At 39.9% G+C, this 26,722-nt stretch overlaps 1 protein-coding gene across 13 annotated transcripts in view; it reads right to left on the reverse strand.

Annotated features, from left to right (window-relative positions):
• The window catches only part of DIS3L2 (DIS3 like 3'-5' exoribonuclease 2), a 373,385-nt gene that overhangs the window by 302,739 nt on the left and 43,924 nt on the right, over positions 1-26,722 (reverse strand). For all 13 annotated transcript variants that reach the window (XR_003435198.1, XR_003435217.1, XR_003435218.1 and 10 more), the window contains exons 2-4: positions 16,292-16,440; positions 15,631-15,788; positions 5,420-5,473 (exon numbers count right to left, since the gene is read on the reverse strand). Coding sequence is in view for 10 of the 13 variants with exons in the window: in XM_027118351.1 (XP_026974152.1) it covers positions 5,420-5,473; positions 15,631-15,788; positions 16,292-16,343 (264 nt within the window). In the remaining 3 variants the exon portion in view is untranslated. The remainder of the gene's footprint in view (positions 1-5,419; positions 5,474-15,630; positions 15,789-16,291; positions 16,441-26,722) is intronic.

Below are 26,722 nucleotides of genomic sequence, written 5' to 3' on the forward strand. Positions count from 1 at the left end.
TGACATAAATCACAGCAAGATCCTTTTTGACCCACCTCTTAGAGAAATGGAAATAAAAACAAAAATAAACAAATGGGACCTAATGAAACTTCAAAGCTTTTGCACAGCAAAGGAAACCATAAACAAGACCAAAAGACAACCCTCAGAATGGGAGAAAATATTTGCAAATGAAGCAACTGACAAAGGATTAATCTCTAAAATTTATAAGCAGCTCATTCAGCTCAATAACAAAAAAGCAAACAACCCAATCCAAAAATGGGCAGAAGACCTAAATAGACATTTCTCCAAAGAAGATATACAGATGCCAACAAACACATGAAAGAATGCTCAACATCATTAATCATTAGAGAAATGCAAATCAAAACTACAATGAGATATCATCTCACACCAGTCAGAATGGCCATCATCAAAAAATCTAGAAACAATAAATGCTGGAGAGGGTGTGGAGAAAAGGGAACACTCTTGCACTGCTGGTGGGAATGTGAATTGGTACAGCCACTATGGAGAACAGTATGGAGGTTCCTTAAAAAACTAAAAATAGAACTACCATATGACCCAGCAATCCCACTACTGGGCATATACCCTGAGAAAACCAAAATTCAAAAAGAGTCATGTACCAAAATGTTCATTGCAGCTCTATTTACAATAGCCCAGAGATGGAAACAACCTAAGTGTCCATCATTGGATGAATGGATAAAGAAGATGTGGCACATATATACAATGGAATATTACTCAGCCATAAAAAGAAACGAAATTGAGCTCTTTGTAATGAGGTGGATAGACCTAGAGTCTGTCATACAGAGTGAAGTAAGTCAGAAGGAGAAAGACAAATACCGTATGCTAACACATATATATGGAATTTAAGGGAAAAAAAATGTCATGAAGAACCTAGGGGTAAGACAGGAATAAAGACACAGACCTAATAGAGAATGGACTTGAGGGTATGGGGAGGGGGGAGGGTAAGCTGTGACAAAGTGAGAGAGAGGAATGGACATATATACACTACCAAACGTAAGGTAGATAGCTAGTGGGAAGCAGCCGCATAGCACAGGGAGATCAGCTCGGTGCTTTGTGACCACCTGGAGGGGTGGGATAGGGAGGGTGGGAGGGAGGGAGACGCAAGAGGGAAGAGATATGGGAACATGTATATGTATGACTGATTCACTTTGTTATAAAGTAGAAACTAGCACACCATTGTAAAGCAATTATACTCCAATTAAAAAAAAAAAGATACTTGAGGACAGCTCAATATTAAAAGTTTGAGTCAATCCCTCCTAACTTTTTTTTTCCAAATTAACAAACTGTAATTGTTTTCTCAAAGATACATTTCTTTTCATATACATCCATCATACACTGTAAACAAAAAAAGCAGTGTACATGAAATAAGAGAAAATAAATAGCATAGGTATTTATAGGAGAAGAAAATCCATAGCATAGGTAAGGAGGCTCTAGTCTGGAGCACAGCTGAGTTTCCAGCAGTATAACCTCTTAACTACTTTTTAAGGCCAAGGAATTCATTCCTTCATTTGAATGCCAGAAGACTTGCTCTATCCATCAGAAAGAATAGAAAAAAAAGAAAAATGGATAATGATCAACCTGTTGGAAATATAAAGGGATCTATGGGTAATCTAACTAAATATATAGGAGGCAGGAGTGGGGAGGATAGCCCAAGTATACTATGATGGTCAGAACATCCTCCACCGATGGAATAGCTCCCTTTGGACCAGAAATAAATTCCACAGATGTACAAAGAGTGCCTCCCATGATGAGATGCACAAAAAAGCTACAGAACTCCTTGCACCAATATAATTCAGAACTGAAACTGTGCTTTTTATAAAAGGCCAGGTTTTTACATCTGGTCCATTTTTCCTCTTTATCTTATTCCCAAATGGGATAGAAAGGCACCTCAATAATATCAATTTATCTTGGTTTTGTGAAAAAGTTACATGGTTCTTTCTTACTTTTACTGAGAACAAGAGAACACTATCAGGTACACACAGAAGTAACATCCCATGTATGTTGAGTCTGTCATAGGAAAATGAATATCAACTTTCTATCAGTAGAAATTATAATAAACCTAAATCATGTTCCCCCAAAACAAAGTACTTTTTTATACCTGATGATCAATTCATTGTTTCTAGCCTGTTGATATATGTAGACATTTTAACACAGAAAGTGACACTGTATAAGTTCTCAACTGTTTTTAGAGTCAATAAGAATAAACCTAAATAATTTCATCAAATCTAGTCTATTTTTATTTCTCCAAAAACTTTAGAATTTTAAAGTTATGAAGAACATTAGACAATATTTAATCCACCCCTTCATTTTACAATTAAGGAAACTTTCCGTTTCTTATTGTCAGAGCTGAGGTTTCATCTTCTATCAATTCCTATCTTTATTGTCCCTGCTAAAGCAGGGACAGGTAACCGTCAGGCCCTGCATCTGATATCCTACCTTCTAGTCTACCTGTGAGCATTCTTCCAGTTCATACAAGTTCACAGTTGACATGGGCACGAGCTACGTATACTCAGAAATCTAGACCAGTGGTGGGATCTACCTACATGTAATTCATTGCCTCTACTATCTCCCCCTTCAACTGCTCTCCACAATGCTTCTAAAACCTGAAACTGACCAGAAAATCTACAAAACTAGAATGCAGGATTGTGCCAGTGTCCAAAACTGGAGTATCTACAATCACTTACAGCTGGGTCTTGATAGAGCTTCTGTAGTAGAGGTGAGTCATTTAGCACTTTTTCTCCCTCTGAGACAATTTTATTACTCCATCAGTGGCCAGATAAGAGAATAAAAGAGGTATAGAAGTAAGCCAATCCTAATATCACAACTGTGTAAAAACTTCTAAATAGGACATGCCAGGAATACAATTTCAAGTGGGAGAACAACTTGAGCTTTTGAAACGTCAATAACTTTTGCTTAACTTCCTTTAACAAGCCAGATTAAACAGTGGCAACACATCATTTGCAAATTTAAATCACATGAACTTAACTTACAGGAACATAACCAGGCCAACACTTCAGAGGACCTCTGCTCTGGCCCTCCTCCAACCACACCCCTCCTCAACAGGTAAGGAGCTCTCAAGGCTAAATGGATTGTAATCAGCCCCAAGCCCACTTCCAGGGCATATATAAGCACCTTCCCCAGGTCTATCTTCCCAAACGCAGACCACATCACAGGTGGCACCCCTAGACTCGACAGGTGGCTAATGGGTGGGTATTTCTAAAGGGTATGGGCAGAGCTTGGACATGTGGGATAAGATGCTCACCTGGAGGGCAAGGGCCCTTGCTGAATGCGGGGGAGGAGGCAGGAGGGCAGCAAAGAGGGGACAGGGAGCAAGAACTGGGAAGGGAAGAGGGGCAGGCCAGAGGTTGACCCTCTCCATGCAGCCACCTTTCAGCATGGAGCTCCGAGGAGTTTGAGAATTCTACGTCTGAACCCCAGTACAAGTACATGGAGGTATACTTGGCAAGGAATATATTTTACCTGTCATGAATGTATTTTACTTAACAGTTTGTTAGTCTGATTTATAACTTTTACGTATTTAATATAAGGTACGTGTGCCTCCATCTGTATCTCGTCCTAGGTCATACACTCGTTAGGAGCTGGCCTAATAGGGATCTAACAGAGAAATTCAATACTGTGCACTAAGAAAAGAGAGAAAGCAAGCAGAAAAATTTTCAAAATACTGTATGTAGTTCCACTTATCATTCCCATCGATGAGAGCGAACCTCAGTGTGCAGGGAGGGCGATTTGCTCAGTTCCCAGGTACCTCTCAGGGTGAACTCCTTACTGCACTGGGTATGATTCTCGTGCTTAAAAAATCCATGTTTGAGCTTCCCTAGTGGCGCAGTGATTGAGAGTCCGCCTGCCAATGCAGGGGACACGGGTTCGTGCCCCGGTCCGGGAAGATCCCACATGCCGCGGAGCGGCTGGGCCCATGAGCCGTGGCCACTGGGCCTGCGCATCCGGAGCCTGTGCTCCACAACGGGAGAGGCCACAACAGTGAGAGGCCTGCGTACCGCAAAAAAAAAAAAAAAAAAAGAAAATCCATGTTTTTCACACAGTGGGGCCCCTAGTATAATTGAGCTCCTTCAACTGGTGTGCCAAAGAAACAATCACCCTTTCTAATGTGGAGAAAATGCTGGTTATGCTAGACTTATTGAGAGATGGTTACTCCCTCTCCAACATGGCATATTCCTAAGAGATTTTCATTGGTAATTTTTATGATTATTGAATGTGAATTTCACCTTATGAGCAAACTCTGAAATCTAACACCCACGTAAACTGTGTGATGGAATAGCTCCCGCAGCTAAGTTACTACCTCAAATCTGACGCTCAATTCTATAATCTAAGCACCAGGGTCAGCAATATATACCATGTTCTGTCACAGGAACAGAAAATGACTAAGAGAGAACAAGGTGACATGTGACATTTTTTTATCTAAGCCAGTGGGTAAGACCTAAACTTGAGATACAAATGTGAATCCTTGGCTTCAGGACAAGGGCAAGGGAAAAAAGGACAAAACTGAACTTCGGAATAGGTCTTACGTTATTGAAACAACAACAGTAATATACCTATGAAGTACATGACTGAACTTGTATTCTCATTAAACTTGTCATTTTACAAAATGAAATATGTTAACTGAAATATATGTATTCCATTTCCTCATCTATGAGCCGAAGTTTCTTCCTATAATCTCTTCCACTGTGAAAAATCTAATTCTATGGCTATCCTATTTATGGTATCCTGGAAAAGTTAGGCCAAGAATTTAAGAATACTGCTCTCCCAGCTTTGCACAATCAAACCTTATCCAGAGACCTGCTACTAATTATATGTCAGAGTGAACTTCCCTTAATGAGAGAGAGCCTATTAAAATGAGTCATGAACCTAAGAAAGACTATAAAGAGCCAATGGTAAAAAGCCTTGTACCAAGTCCTATCACCTGCACAAAAGTGAAGTGAGAAACTGACCAGAAAAAAAAATAATAATACACATTATTTTTGGACAAAGTTGCAGAATAGCTCATGCAGTAGATTGAAAGTACATAGCATATTTGTTTAGGAGAGATTAACTTAAATCAGTGGAAAAACCCATAAATCCTTTTAAGCTATAAACCAAGGGTGTCCAATTACAAGAACTGGTGGGTATCCGTGTGGGTTCAGCCGCTCCCTGCAGCCTAGTAACAAATGCCATCCCTTTCATTTGAAGTGTGATTTTTAAGATTGGCAGAAGGGGCTGTTAACCAAAGGCAAATTTTGTTTATTTAAATTTGAAACAAATCCTTGCCCATCCTCAATTTTGTTTTACTACTCTGTTTTTTAGTTAGAATATATGATTTCAGTTTTACAGCACATCTAAAAAATTAAATGTGACATTGGGTTTATTATAAAGTTATTGAACTTACCGGGGAAGGAATGAAGGCTTCATGAAACTTCTTCGGATTAATTCTCAATACACCCTTTAAAATAAAAAATAAAACCTGTGAAAATTTAACTAGTTACACACTTACAATCTTTCCATACATATGTTACTAGTCAACAAAAGTTTAAAATTAATTAAACAATTCGATCTAGGAAACAAGTTAGATGTATGAGAACTATTCATTAAATGCATGAAATATGATTTATACTGATGTCTGTATCACAGAGTTCTATCAAACACTAAAAGCTCACATTGGCACCTTGCAGTGAATGGGCAGAGGTGAGAAGCAACAGAGACTGGCGTGGAGTGGGAAAGTGGCAACTATTGGGATTTTATGTGCCCTTATATGCTAGTCTTCAAATATAAACCTTTACTTTAAGAACAAGGTTACGGGGGATTATGCCTCACTACACAATGGCCTTTTTTTATTCTATAAGACCTTCCCACAATTGCTTGCTTCTGTGACAATTTTCAAAGTGATACAGGTTGACTTCCAGGTTGAATACTTAGTCTCGAGGGGCTGGATGCATATTTTTTACTCTGGCCCCTCTGCAGAGCTGAATGAGTCAATAATTCAAAATGGTCCAGAACCAGCTCTTAATGTAAGTGGGAATCCTGGCTCCAACAGCCAGGCCACCCAGTCTGCCTACAACTTCACGTCAGTCCAGCACGAAGTCAGGGTCTGCCTCTATTTATGCACAGGGGTGCAGGTGGGGCCGTCTTCAGTATTTTTTCAGTTCAGTATTTTAGGCTCTTGCAGGAAGCTGTAACCCTCCCCACTTACAGCTGCATCTGAAGGCCACTGGAACACACGGATGGAGGCAGTTATTTTCCTAAGAGTCAGACTCAAAGGGTGTCTTGAGAAAGTGTTTTAAATAACATCTCTCCCCTAAAATACTGAAAGACCCAGAGACACACAATTAACAAAATAGGTGAGGGCATAAAATAAAGCAGAAAATAATTCCTTCTTTCACTGGTACACCATGTTTAAATTACAAATTTCCATGTAACAGTTTATATTACTGTTAAATCCCACACAGACTACTATAAATCCTCATTCAGTCCTTAATTTAATAATTATTTACTGAATTCTGATTATGTGCCAGACCCTGAGACAGACAATGTGGGAGAGTGAGAACTAAGCTCAGCCTTTGTTTACAAAGTAAAACATGAAGAATGCCACAAGTGAGGGGACAGCGTACTTTCAGCTAGGGGCACTAGGCAAGGCTCCAGAGATGGTGTCTGACCTGGTCCTTGATGGAGGAGTAAAATTTGAAGATAAATCAGAAAGGAAATATAGGCAAGAGTGATTAAGAGGGCAAATACTCTTCTACCACCATGCTGTATTAGGGTAAGAGACAGAGGGACTGGGAAGTAAGGCAGGCAAAGCTCCCACAGGCCAGTCCCTTTTCGATGAATGTCGCTGCAATTGCACTTTTAGGGCAGCTGTTTCTTGTTGGGAGAGGGAGGAAAAGGCTTATTATATTTATCCTCAATATTCATCCACTCACTCAACAAATATCTCCTGACAATTAGCATGACAGGCACTATGCTAAGTGATGGGGCCACAATGGAGAGAGAGTAATAATAGATAGGCTCTACCCTCATAGCTTACAGTCTAGTGAGAGGAAATAAACACTCCAAATAAATAAAAGTAAACTCATTGATTTTTTTAAAATTCATTTTCTGACCCAAGTTTCTTTTTTTTCAACTGCTAATCTTCTACCATCCCTTCAAGCTCAGTGAATGGTTAGTACATGAAGAAGTATAGAGATGAGAATGCCTTCTGCTTTGAAAGTACCTTTAATTACAGAGCACTCAGAAATGCCACAGCTGGACTCAGGGGAAAGAAACAGGTTGCTCAGGGCTGTATCCTGCTCTATTTTGTTTGTCTGTGTGTTTTTTTAATTGAGATATGTTTGATGTACAATGTTATATAAGTTACAGGTATATAACAGTGATTTGCAATTTTTAAAGGTTATATACTCAATGTACTGTTATTATAAAATATCTCGACTCTATTGAAAAGAATAACTACTGGGCTTCCCTGGTGGCGCACTGGTTGGGAGTCCGCCTGCCGATGCAGGGGACACAGGTTCGTGCCCCGGTCCGGGAAGATCCCACATGCCGCGGAGCAGCTGGGCCGGTGAGCCTACGCGTCTGGAACCTGTGCGTCTGGAGCCTGTGCTCCACAATGGGAGAGGCCACAACAGTGAGAGGCCCGTGTACCGCAAAAAAAAAAAAAAAAAAAGAACAACTATTAAAAGGACCAAAAAGATTCTATACTTGATTGTCTATCCCACACTTCCTGATATATAAAAGCACACAAGGAGGGATACATGCCTTGTTCAAGAAAACTGTTTGCAATTTGACTGGAGCATACTCTTAAGAACTGGACCTCAGGAACAGATCCCCTGAGAGTACAGATCACACTAAGAAAGAAAAATCTCTAGCAGAGTCCACAGCAGACCACGGTCATCCCCACAGCCTGAAGAAGCTGTCAGGAAAGCAACTCAAGAAATGGCCTTGTAACTGAAAGAGACTTCTAGCAGATGTCTTGTCTTACTCACCTACATACATAAGTCCAGAACTTCCATTTCCATATTTCTATAACCATTGCCTAATCTGCCCCAAACCCTCATCTCTTATTTTCCTCCTCAACCGTTTCCTAAGCCTGAAACTGGTGGCTCCAAATCCTCCATCTCTTTTCTGAATGCTCTGGTGCCTCCTTGCCTCCACTGAAACCTGATGTGACCAATTCCCTCCAACTGCTCTCAAAGGGGGCCGATTTTCTCTCTCTTATCCCATATAGCTCAGGGACCAGAAGAAGAATGTTTCCCCCCCCTGCTTCCCCACTACAGCTTTAAAAATTCTCCCATTCTCTATCAAAATCCCCAGATACTTAGAAGTGCACGTCACTGGCTCCTGCTATACCTCCTTGGTGCTGGCATCTTCAAACCTTCTGATCGTACCCCTAATTTACTAATGCTGCTTTACAAAAAATGCTAAAGAAACTTCTCTAGGTGGGAAACACAAGAAAAGAAAAAGACCCACAAAAACAAACCCAAAACAATTAAGAAAATGGTAATAGGAACATACATACTGATAACAACCTTGAATGTAAATGGATTAAATGCCCCAACCAAAAGACACAGACTGGCTGAAGGGATATAAAAACAAGACCCATCTATATGCTGTCTACAAGAGACCCACTTCAGACCTAGGGACACATACAGACTGAAAGTGAAGGGATGGAAAAAAGATATTCCATGCAAATGAAAATCAAAAGAAAGCTGGAGTATCAACACTTGTATCAGATTTTTAAAATAAAGACTGTTACAAGAGATAAGGAGGGACACGACATAATGATCAAAGGATCAACACAAGAAGAAGATATAACAATTATAAATGTTTACGCACCCAACATATGAGCACCTCAACACATAAGGCAAATGCTAACAACCATAAACGGAGGAACCGACAGTAACACAATAACAGTAGGGGACTTTAACACCCCACTTCACTAATGGACAGATCATCCAAACAGAAAATAAATAAGGAAACACAAGCTTTAAATGACACAACAGACCAGATAGATTTAATTGATATTTATAGAACATTCCACCCAGGGCTTCCCTGGTGGCGCAGTGGTTGAGAGTCCGCCTGCCGATGCAGGGGACACGGGTTCGTGCCCCGGTCCAGGAAGATGCCACATGCCACGGAGCAGCTGGGCCCGTGAGCCATGGCTGCTGAGCCTGCGCGTCCGGAACCTGTGCTCCACGATGGGAGAGGCCACAACAGTGAGAGGCCTGCATACCGCAGAAAAAAAAAAAAGAACATTCCACCCAAAAGTGGCAGAATACACTTTCTTCTCAAGTGTACATGGAACATTCTCCAGGATAGATCACATCTTGGGTCACAAATCAAGACTCAGTAAATTTAAGAAAATTGAAATTGTATCAAGCATCTTTTCTGACCACAACACTATGAGACTGGAAATCAATTACAGGAGAAAAACTGTAAAAAACACAAATACCTGGAGGCTAAACAGTGCGCTACTAAATAACCAAGAGATGACTGAAGAAATCAAAGAAGAAATTTAAAAATACATAGAGAAAAATGACAACGAAAACACGACAACCCAAAACCTGTGGGATGCAGCAAAAGCAGTTCTAAGAGGGAAGTTTATAGCAATTCAATCTCACCTCAAGAAACAAGAAAAATCTCAAATAAACAATCTAACCCTACACTTAAAACAACTAGAGAAAGAATAACAAAGAAAACCCAAAATCAGTAGAAGGAAAGAAATCGTAACAATCAGAGCAGAAATAAATGAAATAGAAATGAAGAAAACAATAGCAAAGATCAATAAAACGAAAAGCTGGTTCTTTGAGAAGGTAAACAAAATTGATAAACCATTAGCTAGACTCATCAAGAAAAATAGGGAGAGGACTCAATTCAATAAAATTAGAAATGAAAAAGGAAAAATCACAATTGAGACTGCAGAAATACAAAGGATTATAAGAGACTACTACAAACAACTATATGCCAATAAAATGGACAACCACGAAGAAATGGACAAATTCTTGGAAAGGTACAATTTTCCAAGACTGAACCACGAAGAATTAGAAAATATAAACAGACCTATCACAAGTAATGAAATTAAAACCATAATTAAAAATCTTCCAACAAACAAAAGTCCAGGACCAGATGGCTTCACAGGTGAATTCTATAATACATTTAGAGAGGAGCTAACACCCATCCTTCTCAAACTCTTCCAAAAAATTGCAGAGGGCGAAACACCTCAAATTCATTCTACGAAGCCACCATCACCCTGATACCAAAGCTGGAAAAAGATAACACAAAAAAAGAAAATTATAGACCAATATCACTGATGAACATAGATGCAAAAATCCTGAACAAAATACTAGCAAACAGAGTCCAACAACACATTAAAAAGATCATACACCATGATCAAGTGGGATTTATCCCAGGGATGCAAGGATTCTTCAATATAGGCAAATCAATCAATACGATACACCACTAACAAATTAAGAAATAAAAACCATATGATCATCTCAATAGATGCAGAAAAAGCTTTTGACAAAATTCAACACCCATTTATGATAAAAACTCTGCAGAAAATGGACATAGAGGGAACCTACCTCAACATAATAAAGGCCATATATGACAAACCCACAGCAAGCATCATACTCAATGGTGAAAAACTGAAAGCATTTCCAGTAAGATCAGGAACAAGACAAGGATGTCCACTCTCACCACTCTTATTCAACATAGTTTTGGAAGTCCTAGCCACAGCAATCAGGGAAGAAAAAGAAATAAAAACAATACAAATTGGAAAAGAAGAAGTAAAACTGTCACTGTTTGTAGATGACATGATACTATACATAGAAAACCCTAAAGATGCCACCAAAAAACTACTAGAACTAATCAATGAATTTGGTAGGGTTGCAGGATACAAAATGAAATCTCTGGCATTCCTATACACCAACAACAAAAAATCAGAAAGAGAAATTAAGGAAACACTCCCATTTACCACTGCAACAAAAAGAATAAAATACGTAGGAACAAACCTGCCTAAAGAGGCAAAAGACTTGTACTCAGAAAACTATAAAACAATGATGAAAGAAATCAAAAATGACATAAGCAGATGGAGAAATATACCACACTCTTGGATTGGAAGAATCAATATTGTGAAAATGACTATACTGCCCAAAGCAATCTACAGATTCAATGCAATCCCTATCAAACTACCAATGGCATTCTTCACAGAACTAGAACAAAAAATTTTACAATTCGTATGGAAACACAAAAGATCCCAAATAGCCAAAGCAAACTTGAGAAAGAAAAACAGAGCTGGAGGAATCAGGCTCCCCAACTTCAAACTACACCACAAAGCTACAGTAATCAAGACAATATGGTACTGGCACAGAAACAGAAATATAGATCAATGGTACAGGACAGAATGCCCAAAAATAAACCCACGCACATATGGGCACCTAATTTATGACAAAGGAGGCAAGAACATACAATGGAGGAAAGACAGCCTCCTCAATAAGTGGTGCTGGAAAAACTGGACAGCTACATGTAAAAGAATGAAATTAGAACACTACCTAACACCATACACAAAAATAAACTCCAGGGCTTCCCTGGTGGTGCAGTGGTTGAGAGTCCGCCTGCCAATGCAGGGGACACGGGTTCATGCCCCGGTCCGGGAAGATCCCACATGCCACGGAGCACCTAGGCCCGTGAGCCATGGCCGCTGAGCCTGCGCATCCGGAGCCTGTGCTCCACAACGGGAGAGGCCACAACAGTGAGAGGCCCGCGTACCACAAAAAATAATAATAATATTTAAAAAATAAACCCCAAATGGATTAAAGACTTAAATGTAAGACCAGACACTATAAAACTCTTGGAGGAAAACATAGGAAAAACACTCTTTGACATAAACCACAGCAAGATCCTTTTTGACCCACCTCCTAGAGTAACGGAAATAAAAACAAAAATAAACAAATGGGACTTAATTAAACTTAAAAACTTTTGCATAGCAAAAGAAACCATAAACAAGACAAAAAGACAACCCTCAGAATGGGAGAAAATATTTGCAAATGAAACAAGAGACAAAGGATTAATCTCCAAAATATACAAATAGCTCATGCATCTCAATGTCAAAAAAACAAACAATCCAATCAAAAAATGGGCAGAAGACTTAAATAGACATTTCACCAAGGAAGACATACAGATGGCCAAGAGGCACATGAAAAGATGCTCAACATCACTAATTATTAGAGAAATGCAAATCAAAACTACAATGAGGTATCACCTCACACCAGTCAGAATGGCCATTATTAAAAAATCTAGAAATAATAAACGCTGGAGAGGGTGTGGAGAAAACGGAACCCTCTTGCACTGTTAGTGGGAATGTAAATTGATACAGCCACTATGGAGAACAGTATGGAGGTTCCTTAAAAAACTACAAATAGAACTACCATATGACCCAGCAATCCCACTACTGGGCATATACCCTGAGAAAACCATAATTCATAAAGAGTCATGTACCACAATGTTCACTGCAGCACTATTTACAATAGCCAGGACATGGAAGCAACCTAAATGTCCATTGACAGATGAATGGATAAAGAAGATGTGCCACATACATACAATGGAATATTACTCAGCCATAAAAAGAAACGAAATTGAGTTATTTGTAGTGAGGTGGATGGATCTAGAGTCTGTCATACAGAGTGAAGCAAGTCAGAAAGAGAAAAACAAATACCATATGCTAACGCATATATAATGGAATCGAAAAAAAATGGTACTGATGAAACTAGTTGCAGGGCAGGAATAAAAAGGTATACATAGAGAATGGACTTGAGGACATTGGGTGGGATGGGGAAGCTGGGGCAAAGTGATAGTAGCATTGACATATATACACTACCAAATGTAAAATAGTTGGCTGGTGGGAAGCAGCATCATAGCACAGGGAGATTGGCTCGGTGCTCTGCAATGACCTAGAGGGGTGGGATAGTGAGGATGGGAGGGAGGCTCAAGAGGGAGGGGATATGGGGACACGTGTATGCATATGGCTGATTTGCTTTGCTGTGCAACAGAAACTAACACAGTACTGTGAAGCAATTATACTCAAAGATCTATTAAAAAATAAGTAAATAAAAATAAAAACATCTCTTATCTTTCAATAAAAGTTTCTTTGGGGAAAGAAAAAGGATGTCACAATATACTTAAGTTTGTATACAAAAGCTAACGAATGCTTACATCTAATATATATATTTAATAAGTTTAATTTTCTCCAACAGCATTCAAATTTCTTTTCTTGACTAGCCTTTTACCTTACCCATTAAGGCCTGCACAGATGGACTCTGTTTCTCTGCCTATGAAAATCTTATTTACAGTGTTGTATATTTCACACGGTGACCTCATATCTGGAACCCATTCCTTTTCCCATCTGCAAAGAACAACTGTTCTCATCTGTGGGGGGAGGCTCTGGCTGCAGAGTCTCATGATGTCACAGGCCAGGAGGAATCACTTACAAACTCCTGGGAATGAGAGTTGTTATATTGATCACCTTTTTTTTTTAACATTAGCAAAGAGTTGCTTCAAAAGCAAAAATTAATATGAGGGAGCAAAAATAATACCATTGCAGAATAGTTTCCTGAGCCTATCTTTGTAAATTTTATAAACAATTTTTCTTCCAAGTCATAACAACAGAGGATCCTCTCATTCTTCTTCAAAGACAGTACCTTGATCCTTTATTCAGTCAGTAAATAAAGATTTATTCGATATAAATTTATTAAGCATCAATCAAATGCCAGTCATTGGGCTAATTTGTGGGAATAAAATATGGCCATGCCCACAAGGAAGTGAACAGTCCATTTGAGGAAATATAAATTCCAAGAAATGATAATAAGTTTAGAATAAAGGGTAAACAAAAATGTCGGCTTCAGGAAAGTGGTAATGGCCAATTCTGCTTGGAGAATTAAAGTGAGGCTTCGTAAAGGGGGTAACATTTAGGTAAGGTCAAGCACAATTACATGAAGATAGTGGGAGAAAGCATTCCTAACACCAGGAACAGTATGTACAAAGTCATAGAGGAATCAAAGAGCAGAGTTTTTACTGGCAAAGTTTCGAAGATCAGGGTGAACTGAGCAGAGTGTACCTGGAAGAGAACGGCAGGAGATGAGAATGGGAAAAGCACAACAGGTCCTCATACACAGAACAAGATGAGGGCCAAGAAACTTGCAGATAAAATGAAGTTCAGTATGTGCCCTGAACGACAAACAGCAAATGAATGGATTAATGAATGAACAAATGTCCAACTGAACCTTTAACTTTCCTGAGAGACCTTATCAAAGAAATCAAGGGAAGCTTTAAAAAAAAAAAACCAACTGTACCTCTGAAATCAGAGCGAGCAACTAATTAATTTGTTAAAAACAAATTTTCATTCAAGAGTCTATATTAAGCACGTGACCACAGGTAAATACAAAAGGTGATAAAAAGGAAGAGAAGATGACAGTATCTGTTAATTAGCTGGATCTCCAGCCCCAAACACAAATATAGAAGCTGGACACTCGGACTGAGAGAAAATGGAACACAGTCGACATTTTCAAGCAAGCCAGGTAACACATGGCAATGTTTCTATACTAAACTAAGAATTATAAAATAGACTAATTCAAAGAATATGTGGCTTCGCCTCCCTCTCCATCTCACTGCCTACTACCTGCCTCAGATTTCACGCCTAAAGAGACCTAAGCTGCCTCACTCCATATTGTTTCACAGTTCGTGTCTTCATCAGTGTCACGACCTTTCCATAACTCCCTTCCCACACACACATAACACTCATTTAATAGACCCAAATGAGTCATCTTTCAATATTCACCGCAGGTGTCATCTCCTACAGTTCCTGGTTTCCCCCAACATTCTCCAGTAAGTGGTCACACTTTTATCTGAGCACTTACCCTTTATCCTCAAATCATCTGTTCACATGACTGCCTGCTCCACTACTGGGCTGCAGGCTCAAAGTATAGAAAGTCAGTCTCATCCACCTTCATCTCGGGAGCAACCACGCTGTGTGCTCCTAACTATATAAACTGTTCCTGGCTCACAGTGGATAGCTGAACGTTTGCTGAGCCAAACTGCTGAATTAGCTTGTAAAAATATTTTGTAAACTATAAAGCACTCAACAAATATTGTCTGCTGCTATTTACTGTTTCCTTTTCAAGCTTATTCTCTGTCAGGCAGCATCCATGTGCTCCAGGTGAACTGACCTATCAATGTTCCTTATAGCCACACACTATATCCCACTTCTCTCTTAGCAGTCCACACTGGTCCCCTTGTAAAGCTCTTTCTCTCCACTTATTCAAACTGCACCAATCCATGGCCTGGCTCTAATATATCCCTTCCAATAAGGCACTCCTAGACAACCCTAACTGGAAGTAACGGTTCCCTTCTCTCAAACCTCAGAGCACTTTGTCACAGTCTGGTGGCACTTATCACCTCTAGTTATACGGCCGGTCTGAGAAGTGGGAAGCCCTGGGCCTGTTATGTCATCATTTCTCTCAAAGCACACAGCAGAGAAAAATGAACAGTTTCAATGAGTAATCGATTACTTCTGATTCCACATAATCAAGGAATAGCCTTCTAGTATATTTTAAGCACCTGAATAAGTGTTCCTCTCTTCAAGCCTTCTGAAACATCCTCCTTGGACAGGTAGGTTTCAAATATGCTTTTTTTCTTCCCTCGTGTGGTCTTGCTCTTTGACTTTTTGTCACCTGGTGAAGCACCAACACCACGTGGGCCAGCCAAAGAGGACGCGCCTAGAAACATGAGGCATCAATCAACTCTACTCAAACGTCTATCTCCAAAACTGGAGATATTTCACCTTTTTTTTCTTATTTAGAAAGACCAAAACATAATAAAATTCCCTGATAGTGATTTCAAATAGTCATAAAGAGGAAACATTGATAAGGAAACATGAATAAAATGTACACAGATTTGAGACCTGAATTTTAAATCAGCACCACAATATACATGGAACATAACCCGAATAATGGGTTCAGTATGCTTTGCTGGTTATAGACACAAACCTTTAAAAATAGGAATTACTCTTCTAGAGGAGATTAAACAACTGTAATCAATATAACAATAAATTACGACAGCAAGAAAACACACAATTCTAAAGTAAATGACACAGGAGAATACTGAACAGGCCACCAAGGGAATTACAGTCTCCTTCAGTCCTAAGACCCGCCCTGCACCTCCATTCCACTTTAGTTCAGGTCTCCAGTTGCTAGAGCAGATTCCATTTTCCTTTTGCTACCTCTGGGGGTCCCCAGGGGCCGGAGGTGCAGCCGGTAGTCAGGATGGCTCATTACTGGTTCCACGGTCACCTCTTCTCTCTAGATCCCGGAGGGCCTCCACTGCTCAGCTCAGAGTTCTTCTGGCCTTGATCAGCTCAGTTGTCACTAGCTGAAACCAAAGAGAGATGGGTGACTGAAGAACTGTTAACCTGAAGCCTCCTCTGTGCTCTGGGAAATTTAGGACTTGGATGGCAAAGGCAATGTGGTATCCCTCCTGGGTCCTGGCGTCACTTTCTCCTAGGCAGTTAGTCAAGCACACCATCTGTCCTGACTTGCTTTTCAAGGTCTTCAACTTCATGGGTATCACCAGCCTGCTTGTTTGGGCCCCTCCAACTAAAAATCTCCACAAACAGGGCAATGAGGTTGAAATTAAGGAGTTCTGAGGTTCTATTCAGCTAGGGGAATGTACAAGAGCAGGAGGGAATATGGTTTTGAAAAATGGTATAAAGATCTAGAATCTAAAGTCTATAATGAAATAGGTGCTAAACTAGGGCTCAAGAGATGCGGCATTTACTAAGTTTAACCTTAGACAAATGACGTTCTTCTACAAAATCAAATAAATCAATTCCTTAGCATTCATCAATATAAACATAACCTAATTTACTGCCACAACCAGATGTCCACAACTACGCATGGAACTGCAGATGATTCACTAGCTTTCAAAAAATGGGAATACTGTAGTTAGACATCTACTTCCCTACTCTTACCTGCCATCACTTCAAACCAGTCATCTGACCAGAAGCTCCGGCAGCTGCTCCTAAGGAATACAAGGCAGCTGCCTGGCTCAGCGGACTGGAATGTGGGGCCCTGCAGCTGGCCCCCTGGCCTTTGACCTGGACACTGAACATGTCATCACTACATCTACTTTCTATTCTCTGCTGGCCACAGGCCCAGGATTCAAGCCTATACTTGCAAATTCTCAAAATCTGGATGGGCAGCCTGCTTTCCCATAAAGTGGATCAAGATGTCATTCTGAACACTAAAACCCTTTCCTCTAAACTTCCCACACACATCCTTCACCAAAATGATGTAATTTTTCTTTAAATTGAAATTAATACTAACTCAGGAGAGCAGAAGCAACAGAGACAGAGTAACAAGCCACTTAGTGATATGTGAAGAGATTCAGAGATAAAGTCAAGAAGTTTCAAGAAGAGAGAGAAACAGATGGTCTTAGATAAACAACAAGGTAGTGGAAAAGGCACACAGAGGAGTCCAGACCATCTGCTGGTTTCATTCAGAAATGCATTCATCCACTCCTTAATTCAACAACTATTTCTGCAAGATACTATACACTAGGCATAGTGAGGGATACAAAAGTTAATTAGACTTATAGAACTCATATTAAAATAACAACTAATACAAGTTGGGGAGTGATAAGCACTTTTTTTTTAAGTATGGGTAATGTACATATGATGGAAGAGAGAATCTCCAGATCAGGAAATCCAAGAGAGCTTCAGGAAAGATGTTAAGAACTGAGAATGTGAGAAAAGCATACTGTTGGCAAAAGGAAAAAAATATATAGACACACAAACAGAAAAACACAGGCAGGTTCTTGCCACATTAATTCCATTTGGATGGAGTCCAGCCTATATGAAGGGAGGCAGTGGCAAGGAAAATAAAACAAGTTGGGAGGTCTAGAAAACCTGCCCCGTTTCTCAAAGGCGGTAGGGAATTTCTGAAGCATGAATGAGCGGAAGAGAAGAACAACAGACCAAAGTTGTGTTTCAGGAAAAATTAACCTGGCATAGCACATTTAGAGTCATCTAGAGTTGAGAAAGACTGGCAGCAGCTGCACCTCAGGGAAGAACCAGAACAGACTGGGTGAAAGGAAAGGAAGGCCCGAACTAGAGTTGCAGCTGCAGACACTGAAACGAACAGACCGTTAACATGGTATATTACATAGGAAAACTGGCACCACTTGGCAACCAGGCATTTCTGAAGGAGAGCAAGGAGGTGGCAATTGCGTGAGATTTCAAGTAAGGAGACTGGGAGATGATAACATCACTAAGTTAGAGAAGATGATGAATTCTACTTGGGGTATTATATACCTCTACATGGCAATACATACCTCTATATATACGCCTCTACACGTGGAAATACATACTTCTACATCAAGAACTTGAAAACTGGAGCATAACTTAGAGAGATGAATTAGCTAGCCATTTGCATAAAGACGGTAACCCAACGTTTTCTAGAATGGAAGAGATTGCCAAAAAGGGGTAAGGTGATGCAGAAGAGGGCCTAGGGCAAAATCTGGGTGAGGGCAACTTTTTTTGCAAAGAGGAAGAAGAAGTAGAAAACATAATAAAGAAGCTAATAAAGATACAGGGGAAAAAAACAATAGAGTCTGATGCTAAGAAAACAAGGGAGACAATGACTTCCAAAGGAAGACAGGTTCATGATCAGGGTTTGCACGAACTACTAAGAAAACAAATAATGGCAGCCTTGGGTGGGGCAAGGGGCTGGAGCAAGCTGCAAGCAGGAGAAAGGCAATCCAAAACCAAGAGCCAGGATTGACAATGGGGCGCTTCATATCAAGGCTTGATGCAGGCAAGAGTTCAAAGTTAAGGGGAGATACTGCCAGTCAAGTGAGACGGAGGCACAGAGATCTCAACTCAAATGTCCTAGGCCAGCTGCATTTGTAACCTTTTTTCACAGCAAATGCCTCAGTTGGTGTGATTTACACCTAACTTTTCTGTCTAGCTCAGGAAGATAAGGAATGTTTAGTTGAGATCATCACTATAATCCCACTGGCTCCCACAGTACCTAGGATAGAACAGGTGCTCAATAATCACTCCTTAAATGACTGGATGAGTTTGTTTTCATGAGCAAGCAGTGAGAACACCAAGCAAAGCAGGGTCATTCAGGGAAACCATGCTAAAAACAAATCAGCAAAGAATGGAAAACCAGGAAACAAAGTCAGCAGGAATAAGCCAGACCAGCCAAGCAGAGTCAAAGTCTGCCTTTGGGTATCAAAGCACTGGAAGCAGATGGAAAGATTCCAAGAATACAAGATGCTAAGCAGAAGACAAACAAGCAAGCAACCTTCCCTTCCCAGTGATGTAGTTGTGAAGGCCCATTAACCCTGGAAAAATCCTGGACACTCCTACCCTGACACACTAAAAGCACAAGTCACCAGCTAATCCTCACCAGCTTCCAGAATGAGGGCCAATGATACACTGCCCAACTGCCCACTGGCTCCTAGAGAGGGTGTCTTGCCATGGAAAGAGCTGTACATTCTGAAGAGTTGGGCTAAGATTAGGATGAACAGGCAGTAATGGTTAATAGTGTCACATGGTACAAAAGAGTAGGAATGAGGAGTAATGTAGGAAAAGCACTAGACTTGAGAAAGTGTAAACAAAGAAAGCATCTGGGTAAAAGAAGTGGTGTCTTGAGACCCAATGTATAGTACAGAGCAGGTGCTCAAAAATTTGAATAAATGAAGACTATCTGGGACAATAAACCAGGTTACAACAAATATATACTAGAGAGAAATATGAGTAGCAGAGCCAGGACTAGGGTGAGGCAAGCAAGGCACCTAGGACACAAAATTTATGAAAGCTAAGTGACACAAGTGCCATCCCCATGCTTGTAGGACTCCAAGATAAGTGCCTCCTTAAATGTTTGTGCCCTAGGCATCTCACTTGCCTTACCCTAGTCTCATTCAGCCTTATGAGTAGCAAGAACAGAAGAAATTAATGAACCTGGGTAGTGAAGGAAACTCAAGGAGATAAGTCATGAGAGGTTTAAAGAAAGAGAAGGTTAAGCCTATTCAGAAGCTAAGATGGAGCCAATGGAAAGCGAGAGATGGTAAAAACATGTGAAAGAGGATATAATAATAGAATAAAGAAAAAAAGAGGATGGGATTAAAATAAATCTCACTGAAATTTAAAAATAAAAAATATACATTGCAAATAATTGGGAAACACATGAAATAGTTAAGTAATGTTAAAACACTACTTAATGCCATTTTTTTAAAAAATAGCCAATAGATCCCTACTTCATAACATATTCTGAAATAAAATTTAGTATGAATAAAATTTAAATGTTTAAAAATGAGACAGAGAAACTGAGAGAGAAGGCAGGGGAAAGAACCCCCAGAATGGTTGAATGAGGAGTTTGACAAATATTATCCCCAACAATAAAAATGGACAAAATTATCAAAACCAACCATTTAAGGATCTGGATATTAACCGAAGACATACAACAAATTGAGAAGTGTTTATTCAAGAAAAATCTACTGAATCTCAGTAACAACAGTGGAAATGTATGGTGGTTTAGCCTAGGGCTCCCACCATCCTACACCTACCCCCAGTTTCTTGATGTGGAAGTCCTAATAGGGCAGGGCAAGCTGTAATGACTGGCAACCCCACTACCAGAGAGAGCTAAATTTATTTGGAGCAGAGCGAGAAGAATTCCACGCCCACAGGCATTTTTAACGACAACAGTGATTTAAGGGGCAAAAAATCAGGAAAGGCCAATATCACAGCTAGTCTGGTTTGTAATACCAGTTAGGGCAAGCAACAGATCAAGAGACCAACCAGAAATATAACAGGAAGAATCAGGGAATGAGACAACCAAAGTGCGTCTTGTAAGAATCTACATTTTCCTGCTGTGTGTATGCTCAAGACTGTAAACATACAGGAGAGAAATGAGTGGGTCCTAGAGAGCTATTCATCCCTGGATGAATGTGAGCCTTGCAAATACAGAAAGCAAAATCCAGGGCAGACTTGTAAACTGCCTCAATTTTGAATGCATTTCCCAAGTCTCACCAGGACCACTGACAAAGGGTGGGGGCCTCATCGTTTCAAGGAGTTTAAACACAACTTCTGACTAATCATAAGCTGACCACTAAGATACGCTGACTCAAGGGCAACTATCAGAAAGTCATGCTTAAAAATAAAAACAAGAAAAAAAGAACTGAGCAGAGACATGAGCAGCTAGCTACACACCATGAGAGAAACAGACTCCACAGAATTAGCCCATGCAAGCCGCTAAACAAACAGAGGAACCACCTCCAACTCTGGAGGAAAAGGAATCAGAATGCAGAATATATTATCAACAACATCCAGATTTCAACAAAAATTATAAGATATGCAAAAAAAAAAACCCAGAAAAGTCTGACCCATACAATGGGGCGGGGATAGTTTCAATAAAAATTATCTCTAAGTGAGCCTAGATTTTAGATTCAGGCAACAAAGACTTCAAAGCAGCTATTATAAATATGTTCAAAGAACTAAAAGAAACCATCTTTAAAGGAAACTATGATGACAATGATTCATCAAATAAAAAATATCAGTAAGAGATTGAAATTATTTTAAAAGAACCAAATGGAAATTCCAAGTTGAAAGACAGAACAACTGAAATGAAAATTTCACTGGAGGAACTCAAGAGCAGATCTCAGCTAACAGAAGAAAGAATCAATAAACATGGAAAAACAGATCAATCAAGATTATCCAATCTGAAGAATAATCAAAAATTGCAAAAAAGATTTTAACCAAAATTTACAATTTGTAATAAAGAGTCTGGCTTCATTTTTTGATGTTTGACCACTAATTTACCTTAAGCCTCACCTCCCCCTTCCCCTTTGACCCAACCTGGACAGGTTGATAAGAAAGTCCATTGCATCCCCATCTTTTTTGGCACAAGAGGGAAATTCACATTTCACAAATCCCCAGCCTGCACATGGGACCTTCGCATCTTTAGTCCCCTAACCATTATAAAGGCCAAACTCACTCCTTCCCTCTGGCTCAAGCCAGGCCAGAGATGCTTATACCCACCCTTCTCTCCCCAGGAGTCTCCTAGGTGAGTAATAAATTTTCTCTCAGATTCTCTTGATGTACAGAGGGCAATCAGTATAGACATCCTACTAATTGGGAAGGGGTCCATTCCACCTCCACAGGATGATCACAGAAACAGGAATGAAAAAGGGGACAGGTCTACTAACTTTATAGAAATGAAAATGATTATAAGGGAATCAGTGAACAACTTTATGCCAACTAGACAACTTAGATGAAATGGATAAATTCCTAGAAGAACACAAATTACTGAAGCTGACTTAAGAAGAAATAGAAAATTTAAATAGACATATAAAAAATAAAGAAATTAAACTGGTAATTTTAAATCTTCCAATAAAAAAAGCCCAGGTAGCTTCACTGGTGAATTCTACCAAACAGAAAGAAAAAATAACACCAATCCTTTTCAAACTCTTCTAAAAAAGTAGGAGAAATACTCCCTAATTAATTCTATGGGGATAGTATTCCCCCTGATACTAAAGGCAGACGTCACATACACACACACAAAAAAAATAACATTTAAATAGCTTCAATTTTTAAATTTCTTTTTAGATCAGTTTTGTTAATTTGCATTTTTTAAGCATTTGTCAATATCACCTAAAGGTTCCCCTTTTTTTGGGGGGGAGGGCGTGGTTCTTCAAAATATCCTCATGGTTTTCTTAATATCTATAGCAATGCTGTCCTTTCTGAAATGATGGGAATTTTCAATATCTGTGCTGCCCAATAAGGTAGCCACTAGCCACATTTGTCTTTCAAACATTTTAAAGAGTGGCTAGTGCAACTGAAAAACTGTCAAGTCTGAAATATCTGTATTTCATCTTTATTTTTGTAGGATATTATCGCAGGTTTTAAAATTCTAGATTGACAGTTATTCTCTAATGTGAAGATATCATTCCATCGTCTTCTGGCTTCCATTGTGTCTGCTGAGAAGTCAGCCATTAGTCTACTTGTTGGTTCTTTGAAAGTATACTTTATTCCCTCTCCCCATCTCTAGACAGCTTTTGAAATTTTTTTCTTTGTCTTTGGTTATCTACAGGTTTATACAATATACCAAGGTATGGATTTCTTTTTATTCTGCATAGTCTTAATAAGGTTTTGAGAATCTATTGCTTGATAAGTTTCAACAGTTATGGAAAGCTTTCAGCAAATTTCCTTCAGTATCACTTCTGCCCCATTCTTTCTCAACCCCTTGTCTGGGACTCGAATTACACACTTTTGACCTTCTCAAAGTCTTAATGTCTCCCTCAATTGCTTCAGTAACTCTCCACTTCATTAATTCTCTCTTCAGCTATATCTAATCTTCTGTTGAACCCATCAAGTTCCTAATTTCAGTTATTATGTTTTCAAGTCTAGATTTTCCATATCATTCTTTCAAAAGTATTCAGTTCTCTGTGGAAAATGGTGAATCTTTTCTCTTTGCACAAGGTAAGAATAGCTATACTAAAGTTGGCTCCTAAAAACTCCAATATCAGAGGTCCCTATTGATCTAATATTACCTTCTGTTTCTTCCGTTTGATTTTGTTTGTGTTGTTTGATCATGTGCCTGATTTTCTTTTTTATTATTATGGGCTGGACATTATACTTTCAAAATGTTTCTAGTAATAATTTGAGGTCTAGTATAATGTTATCATCTTTCAAACAGGATTTACATTTGCTTCTGCCAAGCACCTAAGACAAATAAAACAAATTACCTTAATCTTTTTTCAGGGTTTAAATGTATTCAAAGTAGAGTTACAACTCCTTTAAAGGCCTATATAGATGCAGTCACCCTTACTTGTAGGTGTATCTACCAATCCCAAATAAGACTGTTTCACTAAGGCCACACACTCCCAACCTGGGCAGGGCCTAAATTCTAATCCTTTTCTCTCTGGCCCTAAGAGATTATCAAATTCACCACTCAGTTTTTCAGCTTCTAAGTCTTTCAGCTGATCCCTCCAAAAATTAGTAAACATCTGTAGGAGACAAACAACACGAAACACTAGCCTTATCTCCCTAAGCCTTTATTCTCTCCTAGATATTCATTCTTATTACCTCTCAAATACCTTCAATTCTTTTTTTTTTTCCTTTGCTGGGGGAGAGAGGGTGGTAGTGAGCTTTTCTAGTTGTTCTCAGAAGGAAGATTGGTTTCCAATTATTTTCTATGCTATAGCTGGAAGAGGAAGTGTCAACCTAACCCTTAACTCTCTCATTTACAGTCAATGCCTTCAATTCCCAACTCTCCCCTATACGGACTCACTCTTCTTTCTGACAAAAGCTCTCTATGATTTCATCTATCCTCTCCTCTCATCCTGTATGAGAGGAAGAAACGTCCCTACATGTTGACAACCTCCTCAAGGTGTGTTCTTCATCCAATTTCTTTTTTTTTTTTTCTGGTATGTGGGCCTCTCACTGTTGTGGCCTCTCCCATTGCGGAGCACAGGCTCTGGACGCGCAGGCTCAGCGGCCATGGCTCACGGGCCCAGCCGCTCCGTGGCATGTGGGATCCTCCTGGACCGGGGCACGAACCCATGTCCCCTGCATTGGCAGGCGGACTCTCAACCACTGCGCCACCAGGGAAGCCCTCTTCATCCAATTTTTATCTATCTACTCTAGAACTTTGTCATACTCATTATTCTCTCCACAGTAGCCTCCCTAACAGAATATATCCAAATCAAGGGCCTGGCCCTGCTCTTATTCTGCACGCTTCAAGCTACCAGATACCATTCTATTTCTCTCATTCCCGTCTCTGCCAAAGTTTGAAAATGTGGTCTAGACTCACAAGCTCTATTTCCCCATGACATACTCTTTAATCCCCCTGGGAATATGATGTTTGCCCTCATCTCTACAATGAAATAAAGCTTTCAGTATTCCCAGGGAGGAAAATCCTCATCACCAGGACAATGGTATAGTCTCAGTTATTTTCTTCTAGGCCACCCCAGAACAGGATGCCACTCATCAGCCCCTTGGACTACACATTCTTCTCCAGTGACATCCAGGACACAGCAGTCACCTGGTTCTTCTAACTCTCTCTGCAATTCTCAAATTTCCTTGATGACTCCTCTTCTTTCACTTACCTCTTCAGTTCCTACCATTTGCAATGTTCTATTATTAAGACTCATTTCACTTCTCTGTTAAAGAGTTTTAAATCTACATCTCCAACCCTTCTCTCTGAAGTTCTCCTTTAACTTTCCAACTTCCTGTTGAATAATATTGGCAAGCACTTTGAATGCAACATGTTTCTAATTCAAGTTATTATTGACCTCAAACCAGATTTTCTGCCTGCATACTGCATCCAGATTAATGACATCATTATCATCGGTAGGCAGCAAACAGCAGTCATCTAAATTCTTTCTCTCCATTAATAATACTCTATTACCGTATTTTGTCTATTCTGTCTTCAAAATGTATCCTAAACAGATTCCTTCCTTTCCAACTTGATTAGCACTGTCTGAATTCAGATTGTTGCAATAGCGTAGCCTAAAGATGACAAGATTCTTAACAGGTCTCTCAACGACTCATCTCTTTTCCTCAATCCATGTTTCACCTAAAACACAGAAGATAGTTTATGAACAGCATTTCCAAAACCCTTAAGGGTTCCTCAATGCAACTCTGTAATCTAATCCAACGTAATGGTTAATTTTTTATTCTTCTTTCTTTTTTTTTTTTTTTTTTTTTTTTTTTTGCGGTACGCGGGCCTCTCACTGCTGTGGCCTCTCCCATTGCAGAGCACAGGCTCCGGACGCACAGGCCCAGCGGCCATGACCTACGGGCCCAGCTGCTCCGCGGCATGTGGGATCCTCCTGGACCAGGGCACGAACCCGTGTCCCCTGCATCGGCAGGTGGACTCTCAACCACTGCACCACCAGGGAAGCCCTGTAATGGTTAATTTTATGTGTTAAACTTCATTGGATCACAGGGTGCCGATATTTGGCTAAACATTATTTCAGTCTACCTGTGAAAATGTTTCTGGATGAAATTAGCACTTGAATAGGCGGACTCAGTAAAGCAGTTCACCCTCCCTAATGCGGGTGGGCATCATACAGTATGTTGAGAGTCTGAGTAAAACAAAAAGGCAGAGAAAGGAAGAATTTGGCCCTTCCAGTCTGATTACTTGAGCTGGGACACTGAACTTCTGCCCTCGGCACTCCTGGTTCTCAGACCTTCAGACCTTGACTGGAATGTACATCATCAGCCCCCTGGTTCGCAGTCCTTCAGACTCACTGAATTACACCACCTGCTTTCCTAGGTCTCTAGCTTGCAGAGAGCAGACCGTGGGCCTTCTTAGCCTCCATGACTGCATGAGCCAGTCCTCATGATAAATACCTTTCCATATCCATGTCCTAGTGGTTTTGTTTCTCTAAAACCCTGACTAATACACCTACCTTCCAGGTCTCATCTCTTACTAAAGATTTTTTCAATATCATACCATGTGAATTCCTGATGAAAATGGTAAGTCAGAAGAGCCCATGCTTGGCAGTGAAGCTGGAAAAATGACTTAAAACCAAACTGGGGGGGATCAATCAAGATGGTGGAGTAGGAAGATGTGGAACTCACCTCCCCCCACAAACACATCAAAAATACATCTACATGAGGAACAATTCTCACTGAAAACTAACT

Source organism: Aethalodelphis obliquidens, unplaced genomic scaffold (genome assembly GCF_003676395.1).
Source record: "Aethalodelphis obliquidens isolate GAN/ISIS:26980383/991018 unplaced genomic scaffold, ASM367639v1 scaffold2, whole genome shotgun sequence".
In the NCBI taxonomy this organism is placed as follows: Eukaryota; Metazoa; Chordata; class Mammalia; order Artiodactyla; family Delphinidae; genus Aethalodelphis; species Aethalodelphis obliquidens.